The sequence below is a fragment of the Chroicocephalus ridibundus genome, chromosome 1 (genome assembly GCF_963924245.1).
Source record: "Chroicocephalus ridibundus chromosome 1, bChrRid1.1, whole genome shotgun sequence".
Classification (NCBI taxonomy): Eukaryota; Metazoa; Chordata; class Aves; order Charadriiformes; family Laridae; genus Chroicocephalus; species Chroicocephalus ridibundus.
This window is the reverse complement of record NC_086284.1, coordinates 87,351,598-87,369,470: the sequence shown is the minus strand read 5'-3', so window position 1 is coordinate 87,369,470 and position 17,873 is coordinate 87,351,598. Positions and strand designations below refer to the sequence as shown.

The 17,873-nt window shown below is 40.1% G+C and overlaps 1 protein-coding gene across 3 annotated transcripts in view; it reads left to right on the top strand.

The window, feature by feature from the left end:
• PHKA2 (phosphorylase kinase regulatory subunit alpha 2) overlaps nucleotides 1–17,873 on the top strand; it is a 48,301-nt gene that overhangs the window by 16,145 nt on the left and 14,283 nt on the right. For all 3 annotated transcript variants that reach the window (XM_063342593.1, XM_063342585.1, XM_063342603.1), the window contains exons 12-25: nucleotides 314–421; nucleotides 1,136–1,214; nucleotides 2,625–2,759; nucleotides 4,698–4,807; nucleotides 7,461–7,605; nucleotides 8,114–8,192; nucleotides 9,262–9,425; nucleotides 9,984–10,157; nucleotides 11,266–11,354; nucleotides 12,486–12,619; nucleotides 14,182–14,338; nucleotides 15,793–15,872; nucleotides 16,121–16,199; nucleotides 16,325–16,454. In XM_063342593.1, coding sequence (XP_063198663.1) covers nucleotides 314–421; nucleotides 1,136–1,214; nucleotides 2,625–2,759; nucleotides 4,698–4,807; nucleotides 7,461–7,605; nucleotides 8,114–8,192; nucleotides 9,262–9,425; nucleotides 9,984–10,157; nucleotides 11,266–11,354; nucleotides 12,486–12,619; nucleotides 14,182–14,338; nucleotides 15,793–15,872; nucleotides 16,121–16,199; nucleotides 16,325–16,454 — 1,663 coding nt within the window. The remainder of the gene's footprint in view (nucleotides 1–313; nucleotides 422–1,135; nucleotides 1,215–2,624; nucleotides 2,760–4,697; nucleotides 4,808–7,460; nucleotides 7,606–8,113; nucleotides 8,193–9,261; nucleotides 9,426–9,983; nucleotides 10,158–11,265; nucleotides 11,355–12,485; nucleotides 12,620–14,181; nucleotides 14,339–15,792; nucleotides 15,873–16,120; nucleotides 16,200–16,324; nucleotides 16,455–17,873) is intronic.

Here is a 17,873-nt window from a genome sequence, read left to right as displayed (position 1 = left end):
AAGCTGCCCAGAGGGAAGGCAGCAAAGGCATGGTGAGAAGAAAGGGGAAGTGCTAACACCAAAGCTTTAATTGCATGCAGAGTCCCCATTCAGTCTTCAGCTTTGAAGAGTAAGGCAGTGTACGAAAAGGAAGCATAGTTCTTGTCCCAGAAATAGTGCAGCCTTTAAAGTGAAACCAAGAGTTCTTGATAATAATAATAATGGTAGGTTAGAAAGGGTAGATGATAGACCATATATTTTCAAATGCTTCCATGTTATTGATTGTTTTTCACAACTTTAGGATAATTTTTCTTGCTTGTGCATTCGTTTTCAGGTGGACGAGGAGTATGAAAATCCTCACACAGTGGATCGTGTCCCAGTGGGAAAGTTGCCTCATCTTTGGGGCCAATCATTGTATATCCTAAGCTGCCTATTAGCAGAGGTAATTGTTTCTTGTATAGTAGATAAGCTTGTATTTCTTTTTTTTTTTTTTTTTTTTCTTTTCTTCTCATGGCTTAGGCTTTAAGTACATTTTGGTTGACACGTAGGGGACAATGTGTTTTCCAGCAGAAACATGTATATGAACCATGGAAGGGTTACTCTGAGCTTTCAGGACCTTTTTTGTGTATATAGATATGCAATTGTCGGTTTCTAATCAAGCTGAATAAGTTGTCAGATGGACTGGATATATGCTTAGGCAGGAGGAATATGCTCAGGCTGACTTGACTGTCCCAGATTTTGCACAGTTTCAATTCCACTAGGCTACGCCTTACTCTGTGGCATAAGATGCCTACGGAGTTGTCCTGTATTAGCCATGGGTTTTTTAAAGGAACCACTGAATATCTCTGTGGAGCTACAAAAAAAAATAATCACTGGCCTGGTGAAATTATGTCAGTTGCTGCAACTCTAAAATAAGAAATATGGACATGCAGATTGTGTCAGTCATAACTGTTTTCTTGTTATCCTGAAAAATATTGCAGCCATTGTTTTTATTGAATGTACTACTTAGTGGATGGTGTAGAGAAACCAGGCTTTTAGTCCTGCTGTCCTGATAAAGTATCAAAATTGATTAAGATTTCTTCTAGACGTCATCAGAAGCCTTTTACTTAATTTTGTTTGTTTCCTTTCTTTTTCCTTTCTTTTTTGTTTATTCTAGGGATTTCTTGCTGCCGGTGAAATTGATCCCTTAAACAGGAGATTTTCCACTGGATTTAAACCTGATGTTGTGGTACAAGGTGAGGGAGTTTTTTGAACATTCTGAGTGAACTGGATCCTGTGATGGCAAAGTCCCTATGCATAGGAGAGAAGACAGACGTGTTTAAAAACAATGTGGGTTTTTGCATGGGACATGGATGCTTTGATGTGACTGTGAGAAGAAGAAAGGGGTTGTTTGCCTAACTGCTGTTTTCCCAGAGGGAATATCAGGTTTAACAAACTTTTCAAAAATACTTATTAAAATTTTAAGATCGGTCAGGGACTGGAGAGTGACAAACTTAATTTTGTAGTGGAAAGGAAGATCTTGATGTATTCTAGCAAAAAGGGGCAGGAGACCGGTCAGTTTAGTTATGTTTCTCTGTGGTTTTAGTTAGGTTTCCTCCTTTTCCGAGGAACCAGAGAGCGATGAGTGGGGCACAGAAGTGAGGCAACTTAGAGCTTAGAACTTAGAGCTATCTCTTGGCTACTGCAGGGGAGTGGCTTCTGTTGTCAATGGAGGAAAAGCCAAAACCTTAAAGAGAGGGCAAACACCAGCTGATCAGGACTTAAAGGCTTTTCAAGGGCCTGTACCGCTCTGGAAAAGCAACCAGCTCATTTATCAGGAGTAGCCTTTGTCAATGATACCATGACGTGGGCAAGTGATTGTTTACCCCCTGTTGGTGTCGCATGGGGGTGTCATTTTGCTATTATGAAGTGCTTAATTTCTAGTAGAAATATAAATGCTTATTTTTAGCATTCTTTGACAAATATTTAGAATGCAAAGAGGAAAACTGAATTATTGGTCCCAAACCAGTAAGCCAGCTAACATGGGCAAAACCTCAAGCAGGACAAAAGGCTGGATCTCGGTATGGATTGTAAATTCCTCTGATTTGGGGACATTTTTTTTCCCTACCTCTGCCATTTTATGGCCTCTGTAACATTTATTGCTATATAGATAACAGCATCTGCTCCCCATTGACTCGGCTGTGTTGTTTCAGTGTGCTGTATTAAAACAATGAAGATTTTCAAGTTGGGTTTCCTCTTGTTTTATGGGGGGAAAAGCACCACGTGCTGAAAGAGACTGCATGATCCAAACTAGTGGTACTGAAAGAAATTTGAAGAAACTGACAAAGCCCCAGAGAACCTGATCTAACCTCAGGGCTGACCCTGCTTTGGGCAGGAGGCTGGAGTAGAGACCTCGTGAGGACCCTCTGACTTTAATTACCCTGTGGTCAAGAATGGCAAGACGTGTTGAGAAGCAGAGAGCCAAAAGCTGTCTGACACCCTCTTACAATCCCCTGTGATCTCACAGGCTCATAAGTAAAGAAAGAAGTGAGGCCTTTGTGCATTTTTAGCAAACTCTGCAGTAGCCGAGAGGTAACAGTAGAGACAGTCAGTTAAAAAAAGAAGACCTTTGGTTCTTACTAGTGTTTTTGTTTTCTGTTATGCAGTAACTGTTTTGGCAGAATCTAATCAAATAAAGGATCTCTTGCAAGACCATGGAATCAATGTTCAGAGCATTGCTGATATCTATCCGCTCAGAGTGCAGCCAGCTCGCATCCTGAGTAACCTCTACACCATGCTGGGTAGGTATTTGAAGATGGAAACCTGTCTCTACTGCTCTGCCAAGTATTTTGTAACAGTGGTGTCCTGGTTTGAGGTAGAACAGAACCAACTTTCTGTTCAGTAATTGTATTTCTTAGCTAGGCCTTTTCTAACTCTCTGAAATTAACAGCATGTTGTGTCTAAAACGGTTTGTTCAGAGTGATAAGACAGTTTATGCCAAGGAACGGTATGCAGAAAGGCTCTTGCTTAGACTTACTGCTATAACAACCAAGGTCAGCTAATTTCGTTATTTGCCCTGTTGGAGGGTCGGAAGCGGAAAAACATAGAGGGGTCCCACCTGTGGGGAGGAGTGGACAGGACAGGTGACCAAAAGTTGACCAACAGGGGATTCCATCCCATCTGCCCCATGCTCAGTATAAAAGCTGAGGGATCAAAGGGTCAACTCTTTTCCTTCAATGGTCGGTGTCCAAGGAGGACCCTGTCTGTTTATCTGCCTTTGATCCTGATCTGCATGTTCCTGACTCCATCTGTGGAAACCAGTTCCCACCCGTTGCTGAATCCGGCCTGGGACTTCCCCACTGCCTGCTGGTGATGTCATCCTGGGAGTTTAATACGGTTTTGTATATACTGCATCTATTTCATTATTTTCCTTTTTATCTTATTAGTAGTATTTCATTAAAGTAGTTTAGTTTCCTCTAAACTCATAAATCTCTTTATCTCTCCTCCTCCTCTCCACGCACGAGAGGATGGGGGGGAGCATCTGTCACCAGACATTGGCCAATTTGGCCAAAACCACGGTACGATGGTGGTTTTTTTTTTTTTTTTTTCTTGCTTCATGCTGTCTCAGTTTCCTTGGTTTAATTTCTTTTATTTAAATCCATTTCTTTGATGTAAAAATAAAAAAAAAAAGCATTTATGCAAAGAAGCTTAACTTCAGTCTCAAACAAGGAACTCCAACAGGAAAAAAACATTACCTCATTAGAAAAGATGACCAAAAAACAAGTTTCCCTTGTACCCTTAGAGTTAGGCAAGAACTGACTCTTCTTGTCCTGCAGGAACTACTTCCACAGAGAAACTGTCTTTAGTAAAGGTTTTGGTTTTTTGTTGGTTTTTTTTTTTTTTTTTTTTCAAATAAGTCTTAGAAAGTATGCCCTTTACATGGAGAAAGGAAATTGTACATGCTGCTTTTGGGAAATAATTTGTCTTTATATCACAAAGATCGTTTAACAAATGAAACATTTGCGGGGCTTTGCTGAAGCTTACATTTATTTCATAATAATTCATAATAGCTTTCTTTCACTAGTGGGGGTGAGTAGGATGTTTTGACACATTGGTCTGTTGTTTTTAACAGTGACTTTTTGGGAATGTTCACAGTGGTATTTTTTCAGGCATGTGGTTGTTTGGCTTGTGCTCCTTGTCAGACAGATTCAAGTCAGCTCCTTGCTGCTGTAGCAAAGGGTGCAGTGTGGATCATTTGATAATAAGCTCTACTGAGAAAAGTGGAGCTTATTAGCCTGATGACAAGAATCAAAATCAGTCTTTGCATTTGGAAGCACTTTTTGTTTGGATTTAGCCTTTTGTGGGCAAGAATTTCTACGGTTCTACAGGGAAAGCACTGCAATTTCTGTTGTATGTTGATAGACTTGTTTTTGAAAGGGCATACCTCCTGTCCTTCTTGGTAGGGAAGCTTTGGGTGCTGAGCAATGACCACAATTAAAAGACCCAATCCCATGGTCAGTGAAGCTAAAATTTTTATTTTTAATCAGGCCTTTGAAGAACACTAGGTATTATATTGGTGGTTGCTACAAAACAGACCAGTCTGTAGCATCTCACTGTTATCTGCCTTCTGCCTTGCTGATATGAATGAAGTAGATCTCCTTGTCTAAAATGTCTGTTGTGGAAAGCCACACGGGAAATGTTGGGTGAGAATTTTTTTTCTTTATCTTTTTTTTTTACAGGCCGGAACAAGAACATGAAATTAAGTGGACGGCCACACCGTCACATTGGCGTGTTAGGCACCTCCAAGCTGTACATGATAAGAAATCAAATATTTACTTTTACCCCTCAGGTGAGCATGTAAATCTGTCATGGAAATCACTGCTTACTTAATGGCTAGTCATTAACGAAGCACTTTGCTTTTACGTGCTGTCACTCTACTTTAGGTAGAGCAGGACTGATAAAGCAGATGTGCTTTGCTTTGTGGTGTTTTTAGGACCGTTGGATGATCAACATGGTAGAACTGCTGATAAATCTCTCTTCTGTCATACAGAGTCTGGCTTCTTTGGCTTCTGGCTTAGGAGAACACAGCAAATCAGTTGTACAAAGTTGTTACTTATCTCTGCCCAAACCAACATTCTCCAGAGTTTCTCCAGAAATAGGTCATTTAATATATCTTCCTGCTGATTGCCTTGATGGAAAATGTAGTTTAACATAAGCGTGCCAAGTACTGTAACTCCCAAGAGACTAAGATGTAATCTTTTCATTGTATTGTTGAAAGGGTCAATATAGTGCTGAGAAAGGGTTGTTCTGTCTTTGCTTTCTGGTTAGTGCCTTCTTCAATGGAGCTGGAAGTTTGGATTCTCTCAGAATTAATGGCTCTTATTTATACTGTTAATGGAATATGACATACTCCTGTAGACTGATTCTATCAGTTGGTACTAGAAGGCCAAGGGATCATCTACTCCAAACGTGTGGAACTGGAGCAGGATAAAGAATGCTCACACCCTCCTAAATAGATGTAGTTCTCAAATTCCAGTGGAAGATACTCAGTGGACTACATAAATGACTTCTGCAGTGCTTCATGATGTCCAAACAACATCAGATTTATCACAAATAATGTTGCTCCCTTCCCGTTCTTCCCTATGTCATTAATCACTAGCAGCTTTGTAACAGATTGTTTATGTGTTATGTTGTTCCCCCACACCAATTTTCACTTTAGCAAATTAGGGAAAAGTTCCTTAGAGTCATGATTTTTTTTCAAAATACCTCTTCATCCATATTTTACTATGTAAGTAGGGCCCAATATTCCAGCTGGAATCTTCCCTTGTATCAAGTATGCACATGCTTATTAATGTGTTCCAAAATGGCAATTATCTTTGCATCATCAGCACACTGACAATTGATGCTTATTCCATGTTTGACTAAGACCTCCATAACATTTTCTGTCGTACTTTGTGGCCAGACATTGCCCTCAACATTTTTCTAGGGGGGTGGGGTAGCATGGAATTAATGTTTAATTTCACCTTCCTAAGGTTAGCAGTTAACTCCTCTGTGTTGATCTTGAGTTATGTCCACAGATTTTGTGGTTTTGTAGTTTGTATTTCATCCTGTTCTCTAATGAAAACATTGATTAGGTGTGGGGCAAATTCCTCCTCGGATGTTTTTTCTTCAGCTCACTAGTGTGAAAATTTACAAAAGATGAAAGATGTCAGCCACTTTCTTGTACCTCCCATCTAGTTGTTCCCAAAGAAGGCAATTGGACTGGTTTGCTAAGATTGGTTTTTGATATGACTGTTTGTCCATCTTGCTGTGTCATTTTGTAGTTCTCTTGGCAGTCTCGAGTTGACTTTATTTTCCTGTGCTTTCAGGCACTGAAATTGGCTTGACTGGTCTATATTATCTTGGCCCTTCCTTTTTAAAGGCAAGCAGGGTGTTTGCTTCTCCCTGGATTTCTAGGACTTGTTCTTCCTGAATTATCAAAACTAATTGAGAGTGGCTCAGAGATTATTTTGGCTAGTTCCTCAAGTTCTGTGAAGTAATTTATCTGGACTTTGCCAGCTTGAATTTAAGTGCTCTTTAACCTTTTCTTCCCATACTCAGGCTGGAGTCCTGTCACTTTGTTAAAAGCAGTATTACAGCTCATAATTCACTACTTTTCTTCTGTCAGTAAAACCAGCATCAAATGCTTCAGCTTATCTGTATCCTCTCACACGACCTCCTTTATTTCTTTATTAACAGACCTACAGTTTCTATGTTTTCCTATTACTTCTGATGCGTTTACAGGATGTTTCTTCCTTGACCATTACGTGTCTTACTGCTTGATGTTTATTTTACATCTTGGCCTCCATTTTCCACCCCTCCTCAAGGCTTATGTGTTTCCTTAACTTTTGTTGTGGCTGCCTTGACATACTTTCCATTGTTTGTCCAGCTTTTTTGGTTTCCAGCTCCTGAAGTAGCCATAATAGTCTCTCTGCTGTGGTTCTTGGCTCTCCTCTATAGTGGGAACAGCATGCTTTACCAGCGTATATTTCGCGTACCTTTTTTCCGCAGTAACTTCCAGCTTTTCTGTATTCTGCTTGACTTTCAAATTGTTCCCAAGAGACATACGGTTACTAGTTCCCAGTCCCCAGCATGCGCTTAAGCCTGTTTATTGTTTTTATTGCTATTTTTAGTTTTTTATTCCACATTTAGAGTACTTCTGTCTTCCAGATCATAGGTGACTGTAATTCATTGGGAAGATTCTACTTCATGAGTGTGATCATCTACTTTTTATTTGTATGGCTTACTTCTTTCACGGTCAGCCTACGACTGTAAGAAAATGGACTCTGCACAAGCATGGGTTTCTTTTTCACGGTTGCAGACCTTGTTAGATTAATTCATGCAGTCTGTGTTGTTGTCAAGAATAGCTCATACGGCTTTTGTGAATGATTTAAGGGAGGAAATGGAAAAAAATAAGGACAGCACTAACAGCTACTCATATGCCATATTTCTCTGTTCTCTAGTTTACTGACCAGCATCACTTCTATCTGGCTCTAGACAATCAGATGATTGTGGAGATGCTCAAGACAGAGCTGGCTTATCTCACTTCTTGTTGGAGGATGACAGGGAGACCAACCCTGACGTTTCCCATCACCCACACAATGCTTGGTAAACTTAATTTTCTCTGTTTCAAGCAGAGTAGATTACTGCAGGGGAGTAGGATGGAAGTCGGTTTGAGAGGAGACAGGTAGCATGATTTTTGCAACATCTGAGTTTTAACATCAAAAGTACAGTTTAACTTTCTCAAGTGTATGCTGAATTTGGATGACATAGTAATATTTCATTTTGGTTTTACTCCCCCTTTATATCCTTACATCTCCCCATCATCTCCATACTATTTCTGTCCAAAGAAATTTAATAGAAATCCCTTTGGAACTTGTCTTGAGTGGGTTGGTTTTTGTTTGAGAAATCCCTTTGGAACTTGTCGCAGGGTTGGTTTTTGTTTGCTTGGTTTTTGGGATTTTTTTTGAATAAGCTAGTATTGATAGCAGCTGTGGGCTCTGGTTTAAATTTGTCTGATTTACTTTGTAGAGAACACCCAGTAATGCACTTTATTTGGACGTGATAATTTGAGAATGTGTTGGTAAGCTTCAGCTGTTCCATTATTCTTTTTTAGTTGATGATGGTACCGACATTCATCCAGCAGTTCTTGCCACCATAAGAAAATTAGAGGATGGTTATTTTGGAGGTGCAAGGTAATGTCAGAAATTATTTTTTCTGTGATTTTTTTAATTAAATGCTATACACGTCTCAATTTTGAACTTGTGATAGTGCACAGACCTTGTACTGGAACTCTGCAGGGAGAGAATCATAGAATCATATAAGCATAGGATTGGAAGGGACCTCTGGAGATCATCTAGTCCAACCCCCTTGCCAGAGCTGGGTCACCCAGAGCAGGTTGCACAGGGACACGTCCAGGCGGGTTTTGAATGTCTCCAGAGACGGAGACTCCACCACCTCTCTGGGCAGCCTGTTCCAGTGCAGAAGTTTCAGGTATAGTTATTATATGGCAATCAGATGGTAGCTGGAGCCAGATGCAATGGGAAAGATCTATCTCCCAAGAGGTGTACCATCTCTGACTGTCATTAGTGAATAAGGAAAAACAAATGTCAAAAAATACAATATTTTGGAAATACAAAAACTCAGTCCTGGCTGGGCTTCTGTTTTGAAGAATTAATTATCGTTCACAGTTACTGTACGTGTTTTAAACATGAATTATATGTAGTACTTGTGACCTTATGTGTTCCATTCATCTACATACAAAAGCAATTTAATATGATTCCACAGTACCTCCCTGTTCTCTTTCTGCTTGCCCTCTCTGTCAGTTACCTTCCTCTGACAATTGGATGCGTTTTCTGTTTTTTAGTAGCACTGCAGTTCTGTGAAAAGATACTGCTGTTCATGGGAATTTCTCAGCCCCTCTTTCTCATGCATTATCCTTGGAGTTTAGGTCTTTGTTCAGGATCTCTTCGTATAAACATACAACATCCTGCATAGTCAGGCTTTGAGTTAGGTCTATAGGTGTTACCATAACACTGTTAAGTTCAGTTAGGAGCTAGAGCAGGGAGTACCCAGGTGGATTTTGCAACTGTTGTTTTGCATTTGTTTTTCTCAGTATTGGTTATCTGCTGCTTTGTAGTTACCGAAGGTGGATTTGACAGTAGATCTCATAAATTTTGGAGGAGTTGTTTAAAGCTCAGTGAGCATTAATCAGTATCAATAGGGTGGATGTTAATGCTTTTTGGCACGCATTCTTGTTTGTAGGGTGAAAATAGGCAAGCTATCAGAATTTCTTACCACCTCTTTTCATACGCATCTGAGCTTCCTGGATCCAGACTGTGACGTAAAACTGTTTGATGACCCTAATGAAGGCCGTGATAGTCCTGACAGTGAATATGGAGGCTATCCAGCAGACTTCTGTGAAAGAGGTAGTGCTTTTTCAGTTCAAATATTTTTTTCTGTCAAGTTCTACCTCAGAGCCTGGGTTTACCTACGATGCAGAAACTGTTTTGTGCACAGTTGGTAGTTATTCCTGTTTCTCATGCATCAGTCTGAACAGTACATGCATGACCTAATTTGGAGAAGGAGTTTGTGCATATTTTTCCCACGTTTGTGGGAAGAGTCGGCGGATGGGGGTGTGTGGGGTGTGGAAGAGGCTAGAGGGAGGGAAGAGACTGAGAGGAGTCACAGACAAGAGTTTGTGTGGAAGAGCTGATCTGTGGATTACCAGCAAGACAAAAACCCTTTTCCTTCCTTTCAAAAGTAAAAACAAGTTCTTAATGTAACTGTTTTCAAAGTGTCAAAAACTGATCACACTTTTTTCTTCCCAATTTCTTCAGCTTAAAAATCTCTTGCTTATGCTATTTTTGCATTTTTGTGTGCCCTTCTATATAAGCAAGAATAGAGTGGTGTGTTTGAAAAGGAAAGAACTGATAAATTGTGGTTTTAGCTTTAATAAACCTTTTATTTTATGTATGTCACATTAGAAAGCCAGGATGAGCTGGATCAATATATAAATGACATCCTGCAGAGTACAGCACTGAAGTCATACCTGCCTCCTACTTCAAAGACTGCTAATCAACCACCTGTGTTCAGTGCAAACCATTCAACAAAAGAGATACTGTCAATAATGGCCAAGACAAAGGGCTTAGAGGTTCCAGGTATTTTTCCCTATTATTTATTTAGTAATAATAGTAGAAAACCTGTCTCGGGTGCTAAAAGGGGTAAGTTCAAGTATTTCAAAATTCTGCAATTTAAAAAGAACTACTGGCACAAGTATGTTCTAGTTTTCAAGAAATAAGAATGAGTCTGAAGTTTTCTGTAGTGTTCCCGCAGTATCCCATGTCTTGGTGTATACATAGAAAATGTGCTATGAAATGTAACTTTTAATCAAAGTTAATATTATGGAAGCTGGTGCAGCTTCTCAGTTGGATAGAATTTTAGAACCTGAGTAGGTGAATTAATTTTTTTGTCTTTGTATAAATAAAGGCCGACAAAATGTACTTTCTTATTTTAATAAAGTTGTGGTGAAATGAAATTTTCCAATGCCAGAAAAACGTAAGTATGCGCGTGTACTTTCTGAATTTGTAAGAAGAAATGGAGCAGAGAGGGACGACAGTATTCGTTATTACACTACATTTCTAATAGACCGATTGAAGGATTTATGCCAGTATAATGCTTTGAATGAATTTATAAGTAGATTCCAACATATGCAGTGGTTTATACGTAGGTATGTAGTATTCAGTGCCCTGGCTAAAGGAAGGTTTCCCTTAACTTTCAGGCTTTTTTTAGTCTTTTATCACAACTTTCATATGCCATATCATCTGATCCTCTATTAAATTTAATGTATGAAGTTAACAGAGCATTAGGCTGCATTTACCATTCTCACTTTAATTATGATGTCTTACCAGTTAGACCATTTTCTCCACATGCTTCCCATTTAAATGTTTAAAACACTTAGCAGGGTCTGGTCATTGGGCTGTAGGATTTCTGAGGCATAAGAAGCGCCAGTTGAGCATGTAGTGCCTGAGCCTTTGACAATGCTGATCTTAGAAATTCTTGGAGCAGGCCTGCAGGGAGAGAAGGTTCAGAATGTGAGCTTGTCTCTGAGCTCCATGCGCAGCATCTCAGAAGCGTTTCCTCTATATTTTGACTCTTAGAGGTATTTCTGTTGTTTTTACCTAGTATAGTTGCTTCATGTAGGTGTTTTCAGTTTTCATGTTACTGAAGTGGACTTCTGCTTTTTTTCCTGTTGGCTTTGCTTTCCAGCTGTATCTATGTCTCTTCCCACTAAAGTTCTGAACAGGCACCGGAAGTCTCTGAATCTTGTTGATAATCCCCATTTCTTTGAGACAAAGGTAAACTGTGGGAATTTTTATGCTGTTTATATTTTTAGGACACAATACTGTGGCGTTTTCTGTGTTTCCCGGGAAACCCTCTGCTAGTTCTCATTTTCCTTCACAGACAAGCCATTCTGCCTGAGGCACCGGATAGCTACTCCCTTGTTTTGGAATTGGTTTATTTTCTGGCTGTCTGAGGGTTTTTTCGTTAAAAAGACAGTATCAAATAGAAAATTTTTAATAGTGTGTGCAAAAGAGAAAATAATATAATAGGTGATTATTTTAAAGGCCACAGGTTGAGTCATCATCTTTACTCCTAACTGAACACACAAAGGGAAGGATGGGATGTTCATGACCTTGAGAGAGGTTCTCCAAGAGATGCTACTTATAGTAATGTCTGGGCAGGAGGGGAGTGTGTGGAAGGACAGATGTCCTTAAGGCACCAGCCAAATCCCACTACAAGGCAGGAAGATGGGATTGTGCTGGGCACCTGTTTTGTCCTAGTATGTGTGACCAGAGAGAGGTTACAGGAGGTTGTATCCAGCCTCCTGAAGGATTCTGCTCTACAGGCTTTGTCCGTGGGAATTAACCATATACATCGCTGAATATCTTATTAAACAAAACTTCCCTTCATCCAAGAACTCACCAGGGGATTGCATTATCTGATTAGTTAACAAGGTAGTTTCATAAGGTTGGAAAATTGATGATGGCAACATCTGCATTTGTAAAGCATCACATATATACAGGTTGGAGATGGAACTCAAAAAGCTCTAAATTATTTCAACTAAAAAAAAGGTAGTATCCTTCTGCCTTTCTCTTTAAAAGTAACAGCATATGACAGGGAAAGCGTGCAAATAATCTGGTTTCCTTCTTTAAAAAAATATTTTTGTTTTGTCAAAAAAAATTATTTCCTTGCTGACTGAACCAAAACTAGCGACGAAGTTCCATTCTGGGTGTTGTATTTCCTGGGGCTAATCTCCTTTTCATGTCTGCAGTAGTCTGACAAGAACTGTGTAATGTGTCTGTATTTCAAGTGCAGAGTTATGTTGCTTGGCTGTCGTATTTTTTAATGGGAAGTTACAGTTTGAATTTGATCTGCTACTTTTTTCAAGATCCTTTCTTTGATTTTTCATCTGTCTTTGTTATCAGGACTGTGAAAATGTTTCGCGCTTGCCTAAAGATGCTCATGGTGATTTGGATTGCAGGCGGCTTGTTGAACAGCTAAAGGAATGCCCAACGCTCCATGATCAAGCAGATATCTTATATATCTTGCATATACTAAAGTAAGTTATCCGAGTATAAACTTCAACATCTTTATGGTTGCGCACAACTGTCTGATTATTCTTGTGCAAAAGCTTTCTGCTCTTCAGGGTTGTGTTTTGAGGGGAGAGGTTAAAATATTTTGTACTTTAATGGGGGTATTTTCAGTTTGCTTGACTACCTAATTCATCTGGATACAAAATATGCTTGTGCAAATTTCAGAGTTGATTGGCACACAATTGCGAATTCATACAGGCTTGAACGCTGACAAGCGAAATGCAAAAATCCTTCCACGAATTACAACACACCTTGCTATATTTGTGGCACTCTGTTAAGTTCATGAAGATTTGCTATGATTTTTATACACAAAAAGGGAAGTGGAGGAAGAGGAAGTTCATCTTGTCATTTTCTAACTAAAAGCAAAACGCAGTTTTAATGAGTAGTCACTGTTTTTTCTTTTCATCTCTGTGCATGCCTAAGTGCATCCCTGGCTAAAACTCACTTCGAACCATACTTGGAAATGATCTAACACGAGCTGTTTGGGTTAGTAAACAACCTATTTAATGAGCTGTTGTTTATTAACCCCAACAGCTCATTAAATAGGTTTGGTGAGAGCAAAATGCAAATACAAATCAACAGAATCATCTTCTGGAGTGCATTTATTGGGCTTTTTTTCCTATGCAAGAGAATACTGCTGGAACCTGGCGGAAAGTTAGCTTTGGGTGCAAAGACAAGCATGTGTTAATCACAGATGGTCTTCCTTGCTGCTACAAAGGTTATATTTTTGTTTATTTTAGTCTTTCTCCTGTTACAACCTCTTCTTTGCTCTTGTTTTCCCAAGCAAAATGTTTAATAGCCTCTCTTAAAAGAGCAAAGGAAATCCTGGAAAAAATACCATTTTGGTATTTAACTACATGTAACACCCTTAGTTTCCTGTTCTGGAGTCTTGTTTCGCTGCGGGAGTCTGTGTTGGACAGGCAGGTGGACTTTGGTGGACTCTGTTCCTCTAACAGGTGTTGAAAGGTCATTCTGTGATGCTTCTAAACATTGTCAACAAGAAGCCATAATGCAGTGAGTTTCAAAGCCAGGAGAGGAAGAGAAATCTCTTTTGCTTCTTCAGTAATGGCATAAGCAGGGTGGAAGCTTAGTTAATAGCTAAGAAAGAGGCAGGGCAAAAAACTTGTAGAGCCCCTCCGAGGCATCTGAAAAATGGGTGCGGCCTTCAGCAGTACTGAAGACATTGCTGCGTTGCTCTGAAGAAAAGCACCACATGGAGCATTCCTCCAGCAAACTGTCAGTGTGCACACTGGGTTTAAAGCCTAGCGGGAATCCCTTGGGTGGTTGGTTGCTTTGGAGTCACAGGCTCACGGTTATGTGAGTGCTCAAGTTAAAATATGAAAGTTCCTGGTATCAAGAGGTTTTGTCTGCATATGACTGATCTCTGCTGAAGGCCTACATGTGCATTTTACTTAAGTCTGTCACCACAATGAGCAATTTGGTCCAAATCAGGCTCCTTGTTGTGTGATAAGGTTAACAGTGTAGTGTTTTATCTGATGAAAATTACTTTCTGTGTCTTTTCTGGCAGAGGCGCTGACTGGGACACAGAACTGGATGGACAGTGCGGCGTCACTGTTCATTGCCTACTCAACGAGCTCTACAGAAAGGCAGGCCTCAATCAAGAGTGGGGCTTGATCCGTTATATTTCTGGTATACTCAAAAAGAGACTGGAGGTCCTGGCTGAGGTATGAAATATAAATAATGCTGGTTCCGTTTTCTGCCAGAGATAAAACTACCAGTTTGACAGTGGGGCATGTGCTTGCCGCCTTCTGATCTTACTTCGTGTGTAAACATGGATTGCTTTTCTGATCTAAAAATCTTATTACGATGTCTTTACCTTTCATCTGTACTGCGAACTGTGCTAATGTTGGCATGGACTGAGAACGTCACACTGTAAATGATTGTGAAGGCTTCATTGCATCCCTGTTAATCGGAGAAGCTTAATTGCGTGCTTTGAAAGCTGTAGTTGTCACTGCTAATTGCCTATTTCTGTTGTGATAGCATGAACGCTTTTGGAGCACCAGTATGGCGCGGTGCTAGAAATGATGCTAAAAGATGACCTGTCCCATTGGGCAGACAGCCTGCTGTGCGAGTGTATATGGATGTACGGAGGCATTAAAATATCTGCCACTGTTTAATGGTAACAAGAAAGGTCCACTGTAAGGAGACAGATTTGATTTTGAGCATTACAAAAATGTTTCATCTCACATACTCTAAAGTATTTGTTTAATTTCCTACTTATCCCTGCATATTTCTGTAGAGCTCTTTGTTTAGTTCCTGGCCATTTTCAAAGCTTTGACTGTCACAGCTAGGATGCCCTGTTTTAGTGACAGCCATATCTGCAGGGAGCAATTTGTGATAATTGCCCTGCATGGTACTTCATTAAGCCCAACCTTTTCCGTCCTCAAGACATGATGGACAAGCAGTACAAACACACTCACAGAAAGCCATGTATGTTGAGTTGCAAAAATACTGGAAGTGAACTGGGGAGGAAGAGAGTAGAGATGATCTGGTTTGTTCCACATTAAGGGAGGGAAAATAGACTTTTAAAAATCAGATGAACAAGGTCTTTGATTCAGGATGCTAAAGCAGGTAAACTGAATACCTACTTTTGAAGCAGGTCGATATAAAAGAGTAAAACAGTGGAGGAAGCACCGATTTCAGAATGTATCAGGGTGGCTAATTCAGGAATGTGATGCAATATGTTCTGTGTTTGGTTTTTTTTTTTTTTAGAGAGATAAATCTCTTAACAACCTATCTTAAATAAATATATTAGTACACCAAGTTTTTCATTGATTCAAAATATTTTTTTTGTCTTAAATAAAGAACAAATGTTTATCTTATGATAAAGGATAAAGTCCTGTATTGATCTGCCAGCCTCACTGTAGTCCCTAGTCGTCATGTTGCTGATTTCACGGAGCAGGGAAGCAGGCTTTCAGCCAGGGCAGACTTGTAGCCATGTTGACCTCAGGTGATCTTTGGCAACTAGTTAACAGCATTCTGCTGAATCCGTGTCTGGTGATTAATAGGAATGCACTTAAAAATTGCTAAAGAAATACTTCATTTTGGGGAATTAAAAGCTGCATCACTTCCACATGACTCAGAGAAAGGTCTCTTGCTTTCTGTTGCATTATGATAGGCATGCACAGACCTTCTGTCACACCACAAGCAACTTACAGTGGGCCTGCCACCAGAACCCCGTGAGAAAATCATTACCACGTAAGTTGAAGCTCGGCCTCGGTTACAGAAGCAGCCTGCCCTTCAGCTTCCTGCTGGTACTGTTCTGTTGCTATTATCTTGTTTAAAAACTTATTCCTCACCTTCAGGAGGAATTGCAGCCACCCAGGCAGAATCGTAGGCACCTTTGTGGTGCCAAGATACTTCTGGGTCACTTGGTTCTGGTGTTTATCAAAGAGGTTAATAGCAGATGTCTGAGTCGCTGCTAACTGTGGTTTGCCTTCTTGCAGCCCACTGCCACCCGAGGAGCTCACAGATCTTATTTATGAAGCGAGCGGCCAAGACATCAGTATTGCAGTCCTGACACAGGTATGCAGCATGTGTAAAAAGGTCTCTTCCAGCTGTGCCCAGTGTGGCACCAGTGTTTGCTCTGTGACTGGGAGAGCCAAGATGAGCCACTCTAAATGGGTGCCCTTATGGATTTGTCATTACAGGAAATAATTATGTACTTGGCGATGTACGTCCGGTCACAGCCTAGTCTTTTTGTGGAGATGCTCAGGCTCCGCATTGGTCTGATAATTCAGGTGATGGCCACCGAGCTGGCTCGGAGTCTGAAATGCTCAGGTAAGAGCAATTTTACCATAAGGGTACTTACAGCGTTGTTTTTGCTTCACCTCAGTGATTGTTTTTTCATTTATATGTGTTAAATCTGTTTATTAACTTCTTCGTTCATCGTGCACAGTTACAAACTTTGAAAATAACCTCTCTTTTTGACTTAATGAAAGATTCTTGCCCGCCCCTCCTCATCCCCCAGTTATTCAATCTGAAGTGGATATTAAATACTTAAGTCCCCTGACTTTCAGTAAGTGTTTAGTGTTCAGATCATCAAATTGCACATGTGTGTATTTAGGGATCCAATGCCACTAACATCAATGAGAGTTAGGACCCTAGATACCTTCTGAATATTTGAGCCTTAATTCATAAATATGGTAGTTTTTATTGAAAGTAATTTCTGATCTTTTTCCTTTTATGTGTAAACTTTCCCTCTGTAATCTGCTTAGTTGAAAATATTTGCTGTTTAGATTTCAGCTATAGTGTTGCATATAAATAACATACATAAAATGAAACAACAATTAAGTAACAAACAAGTGTTGCAAAGTGAAAATATTTTAAGACTCATTTTGGAAAATGGGGAATCATGACTGAAGAGGGATCTTAAAAATCATTGAAGAATTTTCCACGAGTGGAATTGAAAGGGGTCAGAAGTCTAAGAAGGAGCAGTCATGAAAAGTAATCAAGTTAATGTGACAAATATATAGTCAAATGCTGATGCTTAGGAGCATGATCTGGGCCATATTTTTGTGGTTTAGCTCTAGTTACCATTTCTAATGCCCTAACACATCCTAAAGGGGATAACTTTGTGGAAGTGTATTTTCTGGTGTCCCTCGGTTTTCTCCCTTCTGGAGAGAAGTGGGGATCCCTGGTTGTTCGTTAGATGGAGCCCACCTTGGGTGCTCTGCTCTCTGACTAACTTGAATGGCTGCCACCAGGGAATGGCAGATTTCTACCTCAGGAGAAGCTGACAAAAGGAGACAGGTAATTTTCTGGGATAATTCTGTTTCTGTATGAAGTGTGCACAGAAAGGCTGGTTTTCCCCCAAAGCTGTAGCTGAGTAGCGGAAGCCGCTTTATTCACAGCGCAAAGTCTCTCTTTCCTGGGGTCCCTTTTGTTATTCCTTAGCCTTAAATGCCAGCTCTGTACTCTGCCCCCAGCTTTGCGACTGCCTTTTCCATGTTTTCCTGTGGGAGATTTGTCTGTGCACACATGTGTACTCACATGTAGGTATGTGCATCTTCTCTCTCTCATTTACATGCATGATCCTTTAATCAAATAAAGCACAAGCCTCCCACATGCATACCTTTCTTTATGGGATAACTCCGGCTCTGTAATTTAGATCTGTGTGTCATCTGCTGTTGGGAGATGGCTGTAATGCCTTTCCAAGCGATCTTGCTATACAAAGCAGCAACTGCTTTCTCATCATCA